The sequence below is a fragment of the Megascapheus bottae genome, chromosome 12 (assembly GCF_031878675.1).
Source record: "Megascapheus bottae isolate mThoBot1 chromosome 12, mThoBot2.hap1, whole genome shotgun sequence".
NCBI classification, from domain to species: domain Eukaryota; kingdom Metazoa; phylum Chordata; class Mammalia; order Rodentia; family Geomyidae; genus Megascapheus; species Megascapheus bottae.
The window spans coordinates 52,334,450-52,353,077 of record NC_143520.1 but is presented as its reverse complement, the minus strand read 5'-3'; the positions used below and the strand labels follow the sequence as shown (position 1 = coordinate 52,353,077).

Here is an 18,628-nt window from a genome sequence, read left to right as displayed (position 1 = left end):
ACCATTGTCAAAATTAGGTCCTTCTGAAATTTTTGAGAAGATAACTGCACTGGTTTATTAATTTAGACAGCAGCTTGTATATGTGGTGATGAGGTACTGAGGACTTGTGATGAACAAACTCTGTGTTAAGTATGGGACCAATAATACTGGACAAGGGAAATAAGAGTCTTGTTCCTATAAATCCTTGAATCTAGTGAGGATATGGACATTGAACACCTAACCATATAAATATCATTTAATGTACATTGTTATGAACTGAATTGTGTCCCTGTCAAATTCATATGCCAGACATCTAACACTCATTCCTAGAAGTATGGCTGTATATAGATATAGAATATTTTTTAAAACTCATGGTGATAAAATAAAATTTAATATATCTAGTATATTTGTGAGAAGATAATATTGAGATGGAGACAAGCATATAAAAATAACAATAAAAGTACAAGGAAGATGATCATCTATCTACATGCAAAGAGAAATGATTCAAAAGAAAGGCACTACCAATAGCTTGACCTAGAGAACAGGGAGTACATAAATGTCTGGGGTTGGGGCTGTGGCTCTATAATAGAATGCTTGCTGAGCATATTTGAGGCCCTGTTATTAATCCCTAGCACTACACAAAACAATGCAAATAAATTAAAAATAAGTTTCTTAATTACTTAGCCTGTGGGGCTATGTTTTATGTTGTTGTTGTTGTTGTTTTGGTTCATTTTGTTTTGTTTTCTCCAGTCCTGGGTTTTGCTCAGGACCTAAGCATTGGGTTTTCTCAAGGCTACAGCTCTACTACTTTAGCCACAGCACCACTTCTGGATTTTTTTAATGTATTTTGTAATGAGAAATCAAACATGGGTCTTTGTGCATGTTTGACAAGCACTCTATCACTAGGCCGAACTCCTGGCCTCTTTTTTTTCTTTGTAATATTTGGTATTCCTAGCAATCCTATACACACACACACACACACACACACACACACACACACACACAAACACACACACACACACACAAACACACACACACACACACACACACACACTTAGGATAAATCTACTCTGAACAGCTAAAAAAAAAAACCTGGCAAGATGGGGCCAGGAGATTGGCCTAGTGGTATAGTGCTTGCCTAGCATGCACTAAGACCATGGTTCGATTCCTTGGTACCACATACATAGAAAAAAGCCAGAAACGGTGCTGAGGCTCAAGTGGTAGAACTCTAGCCCTGAGAAAGTCCAAGGACAGTGCTCAGGCCCTGAGCTTAAGCCCAGGACTGGCAGAAAACAAACAAACAAAAAAATCCCTGGAAAGAAATGAAGTTAGGTCATTGAGGGTTTGCCCTTTTAGGGAATATTGAGACCTTGATTCTTCCTCTCTCCTGTTGCTTCCTGGTCTCATGGGGAGTGGCTTTCACCACTATACTGTATGTCCTCACTAGGTTATTCACAAACTCAAAAGCAATAAGGTCAAGAGACCATCATGCACTTCAAGCTCTGACACCATGAGTCAAAATGATGTTTTTTTCTTTTTATATTGTTTATGTAAGGTATTTTGTCATGGTTACAGAAATCTAGGTAACATAAAAAAGTTACCCAAGAAACATTGCTAATTGGGATATTTATCTATTAATTCTGTCTATATTATTAGAGAGCCTAAGTGTGACTTTTCTATGATACCAAAGCACTCTAGTTACATAAACCATGGGATCAAAGTGGCCAAATGCACTCCTCTTAATCTGTATAATGCACCAGAATGCTGGGATTCTGTGTACAGGACTTTTGGGAAGAGCCTTGGCACTGAACACTCAAGCAAGGGCATTACTTCATTAAGGAAATGATAAATAAGAGAGGGTTTTTTTTTTAATGTTTGATGATTTCCTCAAATGTATTAAAAGAACTTAAGGCTTGCCTCTACCCATCAGATGTTGGATTTTTTTTATAGGACATGTGGACATGTCAGATAATTTTCACAGTTCTAATTTTCATTTTAGATTATTTAATATTTTTTGCCAGTCCCGGGGCTTAAACTCAAAGCCTGGGCACTGTACTTGTGCTTTCTCAACTCTAGAGCTCTACCACGTGAGCCACAGCACCACTTCCAGTTTTTTCTATATATGCAGTACCAAGGCTTTGTGCATTGTAGGCAAGCACTCTACCACTAGGCCACCCTCTGGGGCCTGGAGTTATTTAATATTTTTATGACATCCAAAATATTTCCCCTAGTTTTCCAAGAAAATGAATCAGGTGTGTTCTATATTGCTTTTATTATATGTTCTGTTTTCCCAGAAATTAAGGTTGGTTTGACGGTACTAATCTTAATTCTCTATCTCTTTAAAAGACTTAATAATAGCCAAAAGTGATACCGTGGCTCATTTGATAGAGTGCAAGCCTTGAGAAAGCCCAAGGACAGTGCCTAGGCCCAGAGTTCAAGCCCTATGACTGGGGAAAACAAACAAATAAACAAACAAACAAAAATGCAAGATGGGCCTGGAGTGTGACCTGGTGGTAGAATACTTGCCTAGTGTGCAGGAAGACCCTGGTTTGATTTCTCAGTACCACATACATAGAAAAGCCGGGAGTGGTACTGTGGATCAAGTGGTAGAGTGCTATCCTTGAGAAAGCCCAAGGACAGTGCCAAAGCACTGAGTCGAAACTCCAGGACTGGCAATAAAAGGAAAGAAACAAAAGGGGATATTGAGAGACCTCATGGTCCCTGACTACTGTGAAGATGATGTCAACATAAGTGGCATTGTACAGGAATTTGAAATACATGGATATGGGAGTTTGAATGCTTTTCCTCTCATTTCCCATTTGCTGAAACAGATTTCCTGATTCCTAACAGGGCAAATGGAAGACTCACTCTTGAGCAAGTTTCTTTGATGGTACTCTGTTTCTGCATGAGCTCTTTGATTTTCACAATAGGCAATAATACAGGAGATAAGTACAATAGGAATGACTGAATAATACAAGGGAAAATCCCTGGAAACAGGCAGATCCTACTCAGGCAGATCTCATGCCCTCTAGTAGGCCTTCGTCCTTTCCTTATGTGATAATCCTACAGTATAATCAGTACTAAGAGTAAAATAAATATCAAAAATAAGGTCCTATACATACTGAATGTCTCTATTGATATAAATCTGTATGCTTTACATAATATTATACAAATTAGCTAATCTAGATATGTATAACAATAGAGCATATTTCATTTTGTATGAATCCCATAAGCTCAAAATAAATTTACCAAGAAAAAGGATGAAGTTACCAAGCTTGGGAAAGATGCAATGGTAGCTATCTTCTTTAATAACTTGCTGTATACTTGTCTCCAGATCTTTCATCTAATGTGGGTTTTTTTTCCTTTTTTCCACTATGAATAATTTTCTTATTTTTAAAAATTATTATTAAGTAGATATAAACAAGAGTTTTGTTTTCACCTGTCAGTTTATAAGTACAAGATATCATTATTTAGCTGGGTTCAGTGGCTCATGCCTATACTCCTAGCTACTCAGGAGGCTGAGGTCTGAGGATAGCAGGTCAAAGCCAGCCCAGGCACTAAAGAAAAAGAGACTCTTTATCTTCAATTAATCATTAGAAACCAGGAAGTAGGGCTGTGGCTCAAGGGGTTGGGCAGTAGCCTTGAGCTGAAGAGCTCAGGGACAATGCCCAGGCCCAGAGTTCAAACCCCATTACCAACAACAACAAAAAAGATATTTTTACATTTTTATTTGTGTGTGTGTGTGTACACATGTGTGTGTGTGTGTGTGTGTGTGTGTGTGTGTGTGTGTGTGTGTGAGAGAGAGAGAGAGAGAGAGAGAGAGAGAGAGAGAGAGAGAGAGAGAGAGAGAGAGAGAGAGAGAGGTGCTGTTCTTGACTTTTTTCCACTTGAGCCACAGCTCCACTTGCTCTCCTTCCACCTTATTTATATATTTTTGCTGGTTAAGCAGAGCTTAGAACTTCACAGACTTTCCTGCCTGGGCTGACTTTGAACCACAATCTTCAAATCTCAGCCTCATGCCTGAGTAGGATTATAGACATGAGCCACCAGTGCCTGGCAGAAAGCATTTAGATCAATGTTACTCTGTTCCTAATAGAACATATATACAGTGCATCAAATATATGACAAACATGAAGTGAGATTGCAAAAGAAAGACCTGGACCAAATGCCATCTTAACCTTCCTAACTTTTCTGCTAATTGGAAATTCATTTATATGTGTGCTAGTATAATTGTCATCATAGTAAATTCTGCATGATTTTACTCCATCGTAAGCTTCTGGCCCAGAGCCTGATGAATATCAAGTCTATCCTGGATATTAGGTCTAGCCTCATATCACTCATAGTGAAATGCTATCCTCTACCTTTTCTTCTATCGCAGATATAAAATTTTCAAGAAATGAGACAGATAACATAAAAAACAAAGAAAAATACAACAGACAGAATTAACACTATTGCCTTCTTCCTGAAACCTCATCACCAAAACAACTAGATTCAGATGCTTTGGGTTTGGGGCATGTATTTATTTTACAAGTCTCTCACCTTCATTCCCAGTGTGACAATACCAAGCAGATCACAATTCTAAGCCAAGTATACTACAGGAAGTTCCAATAACAAAGCAGAGCTGTTGAGCAGGCATTCATTAATTTCCAGAGGAATTCACTTCTCCTTAAAACACATGAGCCAGACACAGCTAAATCCTTGAATATATGAATTCCTTGTCCTATTAATTAAATGTTGTGTTGTATTCTGTTTTAGATGACTATATATGGTAAGGTTAGACTTATTGGCCCTCACAGATGAAAGAATAGTCATTAATTCTTCATTGATTTATACATGATTTTTCATGCCAGTGTGATATCCAGTATGATCAAAGGAAAGGAGGAAATGGACTTTTCTGTTTGTTTTCCACTTCCCAAGCAGGAAAATGACAGAAATACAAGATGTTAATTAATCCATTTGCAAATCAAGTTTAGAAATCCAAATCATACAATGGCAAAATGGAGAAAATTCTTCTCAGGGAAAGAATTATGCAAGAATTTTCTGAGACAGACTTTAGGAAGTAGACTGAACATTTTTCACTTGTTTCACTATTTGAGAGACAGGTCTGAAATCGCTGATGATTTTGTTTCCACTTTTCATAGATGGGTAATATGGCAGTCCTTGCTCACCTATTTCTCAGTCATAAATGGGTTTTAATGGACTGACATTTGCTTAATAATACAGGCAGCACTTGGATTCTTTCAGCAAAATGCTTCCAGGACCTGTACTATATTAAAACTGTATTTTTGACCTAAGGCCAACAAATCTCTGTACTCAAACATCTTACTGATAAAGAGAGAACAAGCTCATAGTCAGTTCACATTTTTTTCTTTTCTAAATAAAGAGGATTGAGATTTAACTTTTATAACTCTGAACCTGAAAAAATATTACTAAAGTGATTAACTCACCTCTAATACCAGAAATCAAATAAATTTTATAAAATTCATCTGACTGCAAAAAGTCATTCCTAGCTTTTATAACTCTATGGAATGAGGCCCGTTTTAGCTCTAGGTCCTGACTCATTATGAAAGGAAGAGGGATTTGTTAAATGGCTTCTCAACATTTTACTAAGTATTTGAGATTCATGATCTCACTTAATGGACATCAGACTCTAAGATGACCTCCAGGGATCAAGGTCTCCTAATAGTCATACTTTTGTAGCTCACTCCCCTTAGTATGGATTGGGTTGATTTCTATTCATTCTAATGAATGGAATAAGGCAGAAGATATGATATGTTCTTTTCATCAGTTTACAGATACTTGGGGACTGTTTCTCCCACTTTTGCCTGGAAGCCTCTGGATAGGCCCATGAGATTATATAAGCTTAGAAATAGATATCAACATCCATTGACATAATCTTGGCAGAGATTTACTATAGCTTTTTCCTAATCAAAATCACCCAGCTTCCCTGATCCTAGGATCCTGACCTATAAAAACTGAGTTATAATACTTATACTTGCTAAGTTTTCATGTAACTTAGTATGCAATCAGAGCTGACTAGTATATTGCCATTTAAATATGAAACAAAGTATCACAGGAGGCATATGAAGCACTTTACAACTGCTTTTTGACTCCCAGAGCAAGATCTTTGCCAAGTTCAAGGGCTCTGAGAACTTTTTGATTCCCTTAAAGTATTTGAGGATCTCCTTGGCCTAACTAGAGCTTTCCTTTTCAATCACTCTTTAGTATTTTACTCAGTGTTGTCTAAGTCATTTGACTTATAAAACTGACAATCCAAAGAGGTGAATAAACTAAATGAAAGAAAATGCATTATTGTAGAACGCTGGCAGGCATGGGCCCAGTGTACCCAGGGAAGGGAATTCTGGACTATTTGCCTGATGAGATTTATCACAGGATGTATACCTCACACCTCAGCCCAATGACTGGGAGGCAGTCTGACCTCATTCAGTCTTTGCTAACTAAGGAAGCAAGATGATCCTAAAGAGACTCTTACAGGTCCTCATGACAATGCAGTTAAAAAAATAAATGTAGAATTGAAAATTAGAAAATGTCCAAATAAAATCCCAAATCCTTCACTTCAGAAGATATTTTTGGAAACCATTTTCCACATTTATAAAGTCGAAAATAAATATGACATTTCTGAAGAAAACCTAGTAGAATCTTCAAAAGCTAAATGTTTCAGAATAAGAATTCCAATCGATAATGAGATTGTTGAGAAAACAGAGGAATTAGGAGAAGGGATGGGAGAAGGGAAATGGGGACAAAAACGTGAGTAGGGGTAGCAATGTCTGTTAAGTAATGCACCTTCTATCTGGCGAATATAATGTAACCCTTCTATTAATTGCAATAAAAATATATTAAAAAAGAAAACAGAGGAATTGAACCAAAACAGAGGAATTGAAACATTGAACAAAGTGTACTTCATTAATTCTGAACCCACTGTTTTATCTTATCTTTTTCTAATTGTATGTAGGTGTACACAAATGTCTTAACTGAGATTCCATAGATTCAAACAGAAAATTCAGTCAGATCAATTCTTTAGGCAAACATTATATATGAAGAAAATAAACACCAGGAAACAGGCACTTGAGTGGGATGTGATGGGGTCAAGGAATTGAAGAAATTAAGAGGAGAAGGGAAAAAATGAAATAAAAATCCAGTGTATATGCTAACAAATTAAGCAAATTTAGGAAAAGGGTAGTTGTAGAGATGAGTCGGAATGTTGAAAGGGATGGCATTGATCATGATACCTTGTACTCACAGGTGTTATTTTATCAAAGGGTAACTGCTATGGACACCTACTTGAAGATAATAAAATAAGTAAATAATAAACATAATAAAATAGTAATAATAAAGGATACTAAATAATAATAAATAAGAAAAAGATAAAATTTAAAGTTCCAGATTTTTCTGAGTAAACTCAGACCCTGAGGGTTGGATTGCGGTTTTTATCTGAACATCAACCCAAGTTTAGTTGATCAAATAAGAAAACCTTCTATAAAAGAGGAGGGAAAAGAAGGAAGGAAGGAAGGTTATGGGGAAAGAGAAGGGGAAATGGAAGGGGAAGGAAAATGGAAGATAGAAAAAGAAGGGTATCCATAGAGAGTACCTTTGAGAATTTCAGCTACATGCTCTGTCATTTTCTTAATCAGTAGTCTCAGGATTCCACCCTCCAGGCTCAACAGCAGGGTTCCCGAGCCTTCAGACAGCTCTGTGGACAGAAGCAGACCATCCTTGTTCCATGTTCGAAACTGGAAACTCACTGAGAGCCCATCAATTTGGGGGGTTCCGGGCAGCAGCAAATAACTGCTGCTGGAGTTGACAAATGTGATGGGAACAATTTGTGGTTCAGAGCAGGAAAAAGTGACATTGCCCTGGAAAACAATAAAAATCAAACATATAAAAGCCATTTTTTATCACGCATGCTGACAGCTGATATAAACAACTACCTGGAGCTGACCTTAATTTCAGGATCATTCCACATTCAGCTGAAAGATATTAAAGGGAAAAAATATGTCAGCTTTACTGTGATGCATGCAGAAGATTTCTTTCTTTGCCTGTTTTAAGGATCACAATGGTATCTTGAAAGATGGCCATCTGAGACTCCAGGAAGGGAAGATACACATCAACATCTTCTAAGGAAACAAAGATATAAAAAAATTCATCTACTCAATGAATAAATCCATAGAGGGAGTCAACTCAATGCCGAGCCATTGGAGACCCTTTAAAGAGATACAAAGGGCAAATGTTATAATGTGTAATACGCTAGAGGAAAAGAAGATGCTAGCTCCCAAGCACTACTGGCAGAAGAAAGAGCTAGGCAAGAAGTTTCACCAGCTAATGGAAAGAGGAGAGGAAGTAGAGGAATGAATCTTCCCTGGCTAAAAGTTTCAGGAAAAATGTATGTCTTATGCAAAGACTTGGGGATGAATAAACTAGAAAGAACTGGACCATGTAGCAAATCTAGAAACATGACTTGAAGCAGAGTGAGAAAGCCCTTTGGTACTCTTTAAATAGTTTTCCATCAAATGATAGCTTGCTAAAGTGATATTTGCCTTACTTTTAATTCAGTAAGAGGATTTGCATTGACATAGGTAGGACATAGGTAGCAGGGATGAACTTGGAAAATATAAAGTGTGTTTTGACAGAGTCAGGAAAAGAGTAAGATTATTATTTTTTACCTAAATTAGGAGGCATGTATTCATATTTATTTGCAAATAGTAGATTAAGATTTTTGTTCTTTCTTTATTTTGGTGGGAGTAGGGTGTTGAACTCAGGGCCTCAACACTGTCCTTGGGCTCTCCTCAAGGCTAGTGCTCTACAATTTGAGCCACAGCATCACATCTGGCTTTTCTATGTATGTGGTTCTGAGGAATCGAATGCAGGTCTTCATGCATGCGAGGCAAGCACTCTATCCCTAGGCCAAAATCCCAGCCCCAGATTAAGATATATACATATATATATATATATATATATATATATATATATATATATATGTAGAGAGAGAAGTTAATTAAGAAATGGATATATGTGTCTTAGAAAAAATGCTGAGTTTTATTCCAATAGCTGAGGAAGAAGGAAGACTGGAATACTATGCAAAATGTGAGTAGATCTTATATTATGGAACCTATTTGTAGCTTATATTTTGCAAGCCACATCCAACAACTTCCTACCCTGTGTGTCTTTTAAAAGTTAACCACCAATAACTATAATAATACAATAAGGGGCCGAGAGTTCGCTTGCATGAAGATCAGGGTTCAATCCACATACATAAAAAAAAAGCCAGAAGTGGTTCTGAGGCTCAAGTGGTAAAGCTCTAACCTTGAGACAGTCCAAGGACAGTGCTCAGGCCCTGAGCTCAAGCCCAGTACTGGCAAAAAATAATAATACAATGAGTTCTCTCATGTAAACTCATCCAGATACATATAGGCTCATTCACCACTTGAGCCACAACTTGAACTCTTTTTTCCAATGTATTCTTATTTCATTATAGATTTCAAAAACTTATGCAGAGTTTTCAAGCATTGTAAAACCATGTAAAACACTAAGGTTGTTAAGTCATATGCATGTGTGCAATCATAACCATTTGCATTCCATAGTCATTAAATAAGCAGTATGGCAAAAGATTTATATTATGACTCTAATCTAATTGGAACAAGATGGGCAATGGTAAAAGAAGGTACCCTATGAATCTTCAAGATAAAAAAGGGCACTGGGCTCCTTTGTGCAACTGAAAGGAAGTAGAGGAGGTTTTTTTCATGTTATGTGTGATTTATACAGTTTTTCACTGCAAAAAAGAAATGTTTCACACTAGTAGTGTCTGCTATGGCTTTCTTGGTTTCACCAAGCAGCCTTGACTTAATGGTAGCCCCCATCATCTGACAAGGCTTCTGCTCAAGATTACAGAGAAGCCTCACTATGACAGCAACTACCACACTTCCCTGGAGGGGCCCTCAGTCAATTCTTAATCCCTTATACTTTCATTCTCATACATGCCTGACTTAATCTGGTCTATTTTGGAGGTTGAAAATCTAAGCCTGGGTTGTCCTACCTATCTAGAATCTGGTGATACTCTCTGGCTTACTCCTATATTTGGAGAGATACAGAAAGTGAAATGGACACGTCAAGAGTGTCAATCATACATGGTAGACTCTGTTCATAGCAATTCGCTCTTGAGGGACCTGGCACAATTTATGAGACCCTCATTAACTACTTCTGATTTTGAAAGCCTGGATGTCTTACTCACCTCTGTGATAAATTCTACAACTCCACTATGGGAAGGCTGAGCCCAAGCCTTGTGCCTAGAAGCTATTTCAAACTATAGCCAAGCCATACCAATACCCATCCCTCTCATTGATGCCTGAATGTACTATGGTAAAGATGAAATTGTTCTTTTCCTTTGGGGACTCCCAAACAGGGTCTACTTTCCTTCTAGCAAAGACAATTTTAATCCATGCTAATTGGCCTTATCTGAGTTTTCTTTCTGGCTAGACTCCACAATGGTTTCTGTTCTTGGCATACTTGTTCCAGTTTTGACAAAAAATAGCAACACATTGTTCCAACCACCTTTGTGACCATTGTTTCCAACCACCACAATGCTGATGGGCTAGATTAGCAGAGTAAATGTTACTCTAATAATCTTTACCCACAGATTCTCCTCTAGTTTCTTACCTGTAAGTCCCCACTTTTCTTTGTCCTATGCAGAGCTTATGTCCCTTGTCCCCTGCTATTATAAAACTCTATAGTAGTAGCCCCTCCTTACTTTCTTTCAGAAATGTTATGAATATATTTCTCAACACTTCTCTGACAATATATCAAGGCCTTTTCTTTGAAATCTCCAAAATACAGAAGTCCCCATCCAACCTCTTTTCTCAGAAAACAGTGTTTGAATTTGACTACTGGAACACAGGACTTTGAATCCCTTAATGATTTCTACACAGACCATCTTTCATGGAACCCCAGTGGCATAAATTTGCTTGATTGAGTACCATGAGCAAGGAGATAGACACTTCCCTTCACCTGACCCAGGAAAACTTGATTGACGACCTGCCAAGGATGCTCAGACCCTTGAAACACAATGGCAAAGTTGGTGTCAGTAGAGAAAGCGAATACATTGCCTTATTCATCTTCCTCAAGGACACTCTTCCATCTGAAGGCAGAGAAAACTCCAATTCAATTTCTGTAGTAAAGGAGAAGTGTAGGGTCCTAGTCAAGAGGAAGCCAATTCTACTCTGAAAGGCTATAAAAGGCTTACTTTAGAAAGTAACAATGAAACATTGGATTTTACAGAAAAGCAATAGTAACTAATTCAAGAGTAAGCATAAAGTTTGGTGCTAGAGGCTTAGGCTTTATTCCTAGCTACTAAGGATACTATGAAATCTGAGAACAGTAGGTCAAAGCCTAATCAGGCAGAAAAATGATGAGACTCTACTAGAAATAGAGCTAGGCTCAAGTGGTAGAGTTCCAGCCTTGAATAGGAAAGAAAAGGTGCAACACTCAGCCCCTGAATTCAAGCCTCAGTAGTACTCATATCATTCATACACACTTACACACACACACACACACACACACACACACACACACACACACAAGTATAAATACAGAAATCGTTTGTAAAGGGCAGAAGCAGGAACCTGCAAAGGTAGCTACAGCAGGCAATCAAAAATGAAACTTAATAGTCTCCATAGTATCATTTTTTGGATGGTGTTAAGCATCTGAAAGTTTGCCTTATAGAAATATGGAAACAGGCAGAAGTGAAGAGGAAATGGATGTAGCAATTGGGATGCTTATTTATACTTATTCTTTTTCATATATTTTATTATAATTAATAGAAGGGTTACATTACATTTGCCAGATAGAAGGCGCATTAATTCACATACATTGATACCCTTTCTCATGTCTTGACCCTCATTTCCCTCCTCCCCACCCTCACCCCTCATCTTGTTTTCCCCCTTCCCTATCCAATTTCAAATAACCAAATACAAATATATCAAAAATATATCAGATAACAAAGTGAGATACAGTAACAATATAAGATAACCAAGGGACAGCAAAAGTGATGAGAGATAACATAGTACATTAAGGACAACAATCACTCATTATATGGCTTTTGTTTCTATATCCTAGAGGTCCTTTCATTTAGCATCATACTATATGGCCTTATGTATCTAGGTTTTGCTCTATTGCTAATCTCTGCTAGGAAAGCCCAAGGTATCTACTGATTATGACAAATGAGGGAAACCATTGAGCCTATGTCCGAAATAAACAAAGTCACAGACGAAAATGGTAATATCACGACAGAAATTACCAAGATCCAGAGTATCATGAGGGAATACTCAAATCTTTACACCAACAAATTTGAGAATCTAGAAGAAACAGATGAATTCTTAGCCAATATTAACATACCCACACTGAACCAAGAAGAACTAACCCAACTATACTTATTCTTTAGAATATCATTACTGGACTATATTTAATAGGAGAGTGAATGTTATGTAGAGTGGTTAGGTGATCCTTAAAATATCACTCAAGAGCTAAACCCCCAAAGTGTGGAGGGATCAATTATGTGTACCAGCCAGATTTGTCATAAAGCACATCAATTAAATATTACTTTTTATTACTTTTGTGTGTCTGTGTGTGGTTCTTGGTAAGATTGGCATTTGAGTCAATAGACTGAGACAAGAAGGCAGTGGGCATCATTCAATCTATTGGTGATCTGAGGTGAGCCAAAGTAAAGAAAGGAGGAACTCACATCTCTTTTTTTTCATTTCTACTGTCATTATGGACCTATAATACTTCATTTTCTCTAGTCAAGAGACTAGGACATACACCACCAGCATTCCTAGTTTTCGGCCTTCAAAATTATTCTGAATCTTACCACTATTTCATTTTTTACATATATGGGATATGGTAGTCCCCATCTTTCTCTAGAGAAAGCTGACCAGTACTGTTTGCAAAAGGGGAAAGGAGCATATTAAAGAGAAATTCATAGGTATATTTGACTGGAGGCTCTGATTAGGCAAAAAGAACAAGAGGATGCAGTATGATTCTCACTTTCTACTTTCAACTACGAACAAGACAGCACAGATGGCTCCTCATCATTATCTACTCAGTTGGTATATTCTGGTCACCAAATCCATCCTACTGAAGTGTGGGGACCCACTAATACAAATAAAAGCATTTAAGCTAACTTTGTCATCTTTGTATTGTTGCTATGGCAACCTGTCTTGTTGCTTTCCCCCCTCTGCCAGCAGTGACCTCTCCTACATCTGTAAATATCCTTATACTCCTTCTTGATCCAATGGACCTCCCTGCCCCTTCCATCTTGCTGGAGACTGTAGCCTTTCCCATCACACCTAGCCCCAACATAACTTCCTTCTCCCTTGACTTTCAATGGTACATATTCGTTGTGAATTTTTTTCCACATTTTTATAGTGTTTTGTTTTAATGAGCTGACATTTGACAACCACATAAGACCTACAGAATAGGATATGTATTATGTGGGCATACACATATATTGAGTGACTGTTGTCCTCAGTGTACTAGGTTATCTCTAATCTCTTTTGCTGGCCCTTGGTTATCTCATATTTTTACAGTATTTCACCTTGTTATCTGATATATATATATATATATATATACTACATATGTGTGTGTGTGTGTGTGTGTGTGTATTTGGTTATTTGAAATCAGATAGGGAAGGGGGGAAAACAAGGTGAGGGGCAGGGGTTGGGGGAGGGAAATGGGGACCAAGACATGAGAAAGTGTATCACTGTATGTGAAGTAATGCACCTTCTATCTGGTGAATATAATGTAACCCTTCTATTAATTACAATAAAATATATGATAAAATGTGGGCATACAATATACTTCTTTGAACTCTTGAGAAAAAAATGAGTGCTGTTAAATTTAGGCAAAAATGGGATCTTTGTCATGGATATTTATTGGAAAAAACAAACCATTTCTCTGATTCTCATTGTTTCCTACTATTATTGTGAGTATAATGACCGATATTGATTGAGGGTGAAATGGGAACACATCTAAAATTCCTAACATTGTCAATGACTTGCTTTCCCATGTCTTAGACTTTTGTGGACGACTAGAGGCAAATCACTTGTACAACCTTAGTTTCTTTACATGTTAGACTGAATAGTTCTGGGGTTCCACTGATGGCTCCTTTTTTCATAATTCACACTGAATATATTATTATCATCTATCTTTTATTTGGATCTGGCATGACTTCAAACATTTTACTATTGCATGAGAAGTATATGCAAGTATTCATGTTTTAAAAGAGTTTGCCTTTGATGGGTAACAAGACATGTGAAAGGGTATCAATGTATGTGAATTAATGCACCTTCTATCTGGCAAATATCATGTAACCCTTTCATTAATTACAATAAAAAATTATTAAAAAAATAAAAAAAATAAAAGAGTTTGCCTTTGATGATTTCCAGGCACAAAGACTGGGAAAATCAAGCCTCTTCCTTAACAATTTAGGCCTTGTTGAAGGATATATAGAAAAAGTATTGAAATATCAGAAGATAATAATGAACAAAAGAAGCCCTTGTAGCCCAGAGTTTGGCCTAGTGGTGGAGTGCTTACCTAGCATGCATGAAGACACAGGTTTGACTCCTTGGTACCACACATATAGAAAAAGCCAGAAATGGTGCGTTGGCTCAACTGGTTGAGCGCTAGCCTTGGGAAAGCCCAAGGACAGTGCTCAGGCCTTGGGTTCAAGCCCCAGGATTGGCAAAAATAAAAGATAATAAAAATAAATTCTAAAAAAGAAACCCCAAATTTTGAACTCTTACCAGGTTATCACAAACCATTGGCTGAGTATTATTCTCTTCTTTTTGAGAAGCATGCTAGGCTAAGGCACAACTATGTAAGGAATTACGGTGGTTGAAATTTTACTGAATATGATGAAATAGGAGAAAATATATACCTGCTTATCTGGAGGCTGTCTCAAGATCTGTGCAGTAAAAACCTAATGAAAATGGTAAAGCAGTCTGCTACCAGGTCTGAAGTATGTCAAATGCTGATTGAAAGTGATACAAACCATCCAACTAAAAGCTTTCATCTGTGTCAGAGATAATCATCAAAAAGAAGATCTTGCTGTAATAACCTAATTATAGTGATCTCCTTATGACTGATTGGTGGGGCTATCATTACAGGGGCTTGACTTGCTGACAACAAGAACTCACTTCCATTTGTCTTTAACATGTGACTACCAAACCAATCAAATTGACTCTTATCTTTTATACAAGAGGAATTGATTTCAGAAGATGTTATTCTGCTGTCAGACACAATGATGAAAGATCTTTATGATCTCAATGTAAATTTATAATGTATGTATGGTGACTGAATTGTATTGGACCATAAGCTAAGGTTTATGTAGGTTTGAAGAACATTCCTAAACTCATAATCGGGCAAGGGATCAGTAGTTTCAAAGAACTCAGAACATAAGTGTCATAAGTTAAAAGACAGAGAGACAGAAACAGATGTTCTTAAAGAACAGATTCTTGAGTATAACTCTTTGATTATTTTTGTTGAATTCGTGTAACTTTAGAACTTAGCAGGAAACAGTAACATTGTCTGAACTGCCAAATTGGGTGTTTCACTTTGCTATCACAGTATCAAGATTTTATTTTCAAGATTTTTACATGGCAGGTTCTTAGGTGGCAGAGGTGGGGAAAACTGTATTTCAAGGCCAGTACCGGTTAAAATCTAGGAAGAAGGGCCACTTCATCCAATAACCTGAACATATTAGTGTCATACCTCTCATCTCAGCTCTATAGGAAGTATACATAGAAAGACTGCAGCTTGAGGCTTGGCCTGGACCAAAACACAAACAAACCACAAAAAAACATGTGACCTTATTTGAAAAGTAGCCAAAGTCAGAAACATGCTGAGTTCAAGGTCCAGTTTGAGAAAAACAAGGTAAAATGGTTTTTACTTAATTTCTAACCTAGTATTGAGTTCATTAACCATGGGTTATGGGAAAGTGAGCCATTTATAATAAGCTGCTCATTGATATTTCTTACTATGGGCATTTTTCCTTCTGTCAAACTTTAGCAACTTATTTTCTATTTGTTTTTTGGACATTCTGAAGGCTAGAACAATACCATGAGAGCCTCAGACCACTTCTGGCTTTTTTTTTCCTATGTATGTGGTACCAAGAAATTGAACCCAGGTTTTTATACATGCTAGGCAAGCACTCTACCATTAGGCCAAACTCCTGGTCCCTTATTTTCTATTTTAAGAGCATTATTATTTGATTCATTTACTACTAACTGATGTTACTGACTCAATTCACTTAGATATAATGCAGTATGCTATTGAACATTCTTATGCTTTTTTTCTTTAAATGACAAGCTGAACATAAATAATCTATAAATAAAAGGCCTTGAAAACCACAATTTTGTTATTCTTTCTTTTTCTGCCAGGCCTAGGTCTTAAACTCAAGGCCTGGCCACTGTCCTTGGGCTTTCTCAAGGCTAGCACTCTACCACTTGAGCCACAGCACCACTTTTGGCTTTTTCTGTGTATGTGATACTGAGGAATCGAACTTGGGGCTTCCTGCATGCTAGACAAGTACTCTACCACTAGGCAAACTCCTGTCCCTTTATTGTTATTCTTAATTAGACTACCTGTTCCTATTTATATATTTATTTATTTATTTATTCTTTGTTCAGTCCTGAGGCTTGAACTTGGCCTGAGCACTGTCTCTGAACTCTTCAGCTCCAGGCTGCTTCTCCTTCTGCCACTTCTGTTTTTCTGGAAGTTATTTGGAAATAAGAGTCTCACGATCTTTGGTGCCCTAGCTTATTTTGTACCATAATCCTCAGATATTAGCCTCTTGAGTATCTAGGATTACAGGCCATGGGCACCTTGCTTCCTATTTTTGTCTTATGACTTCATTTCACCCCATTATCAGCTTGAATATAAACAGCAAGCTAATCTCAAGTCACTTAGGAAGAATGAAAAGGGGCCATGGACCCTTTTTTTGTCTGTCTACAAATATCTGAGGTCATAGGTCTCGGTAGGCTGGGAACAGATCAGAAGTATGGTGAATCTGAATCAAGTCTGGTGGTGAATCTGAATCAAGTCTGGTAACTGAATTGGAAAGATGAAGGGAAAGTGGAAGTCCACCCCAACCGTCACTCTTCACACATAGAGTAGAGTGATGTTACATTTCTCTGTCATACCCTGACCAGGGATTTTAAGTCAGATGTGGCTAACCTCAACTGTTTAAAACCTCAGAAGAAAACAGCAGGTCCAGATTGAAATTCAGTGTACCTTGACTCATTTCAGAGTTTCTTAAATGTGCTGCATTCAAGGGTTATAGCACTGTGCCCAGGGTTATTTACAAAGCATTTTCATTGTGGGTGTTTGTTTTGTGTTTAATCATCATTCAGATATCACAACCCCTTGGTGAGCAAAAAATAGACTTAACAGTGCAAGGCTGAGATTCGAACATGAGGTGTCAAATAAAGCCAATCAATCATTTATAAGCCCAGGGAAAAAAGATGATCTTAATTTGATCTAATTTGTGGGGAAAGATTTAAATACCTGTTCTTGATTTTCCAAATAAGTGCAACCACTTCTAATTTGACTTTTCTGAAAACTCACGGACTAGTCGATGGGCATACACTATCAGAAAATGGTGGGGGAAGCCTGCCCTGGAAATTTACTGATGTACAAACTTAGGAAAAGTAGAAGATCAAATTAAGGTTCTGCTTCATGTTTAGGGGAAGATAAGCACTTTCATATTTGAGTAATTTGAGATTACTGGAGACTCAGCTCCATCTTTGTTGCCAAAGACAGACCTCAGGAGAGAGGAAGTCTCTGATCTACCCTACCCGAGGGTGTCTGGCATCGAAGTAGGCTCAGGATCACAGAACATGTCATGCCAACTATGATTGCCACAAGAGCAACATGTATCCCATTCAAAGAGAATACATATGACTTAAGATTGATAAGAAAAAAAATGGTGAGGGGAGTTGGTAGCTGGTTTGGGGTAGGTGAGAAGAAATGGAAAAATTAAGCACTGGAGGAGATATTTGCAATACCTTTAAGACACTTGACATTAAACCACATAAAAATCATTTTTTTTCTGCTAAAAGAAATTTTATTTTCCAGTCCTGGGCTTGAGTGCAGGACCTGAGTACTGTCCTTGGGCTTTCTAAGGGCTAGAGCTCTACCACTTGAGCCTCAGCACCACTTCCTGCCTTTTTTTTTTTTTTCTAAGTATGTGGTACCAAGGAATTGAGCCCTGGTCTTCATGCATGCTAGGCAAGCATTCTACCACTAGGCCAAATTCCTACTCCCAGCTGAAGGAAGTTTTAAATAATGAGATCATCATTCTTGAGGTTTAACTGGCCAGAGAGTAAAGTCTTGAATATTAAAGGGAAGGCCTCACAAAAGATTGAAAGTACACATAGGACTAGGAGATGGTTTCTGTGTTGTTTGATCCTATGGCCTTCCAGCAGCTGCCTGCCCACAGATCTCAGTAAACAAAGGACCATTGAAAGCCATACATAGCCTTTGGCTTCAAAGGGTCTCCTTAAGTTTTGCTCTCTCAATGTACTCTTTCAATTTTAAAAGCTCAGGGTTTAAGCTACTTGCCTGCAGATTCAGCTTGACATCT

General features: G+C 37.6%; 1 protein-coding gene across 1 annotated transcript in view; it reads right to left on the bottom strand.

Annotated features, from left to right (window-relative positions):
* Cntnap5 (contactin associated protein family member 5) overlaps positions 1-18,628 on the bottom strand; it is an 852,241-nt gene that overhangs the window by 385,737 nt on the left and 447,876 nt on the right. The window contains exon 8 of the mRNA XM_090342979.1: positions 7,589-7,853. Coding sequence (XP_090199105.1) covers positions 7,589-7,853 — 265 coding nt within the window. The remainder of the gene's footprint in view (positions 1-7,588; positions 7,854-18,628) is intronic.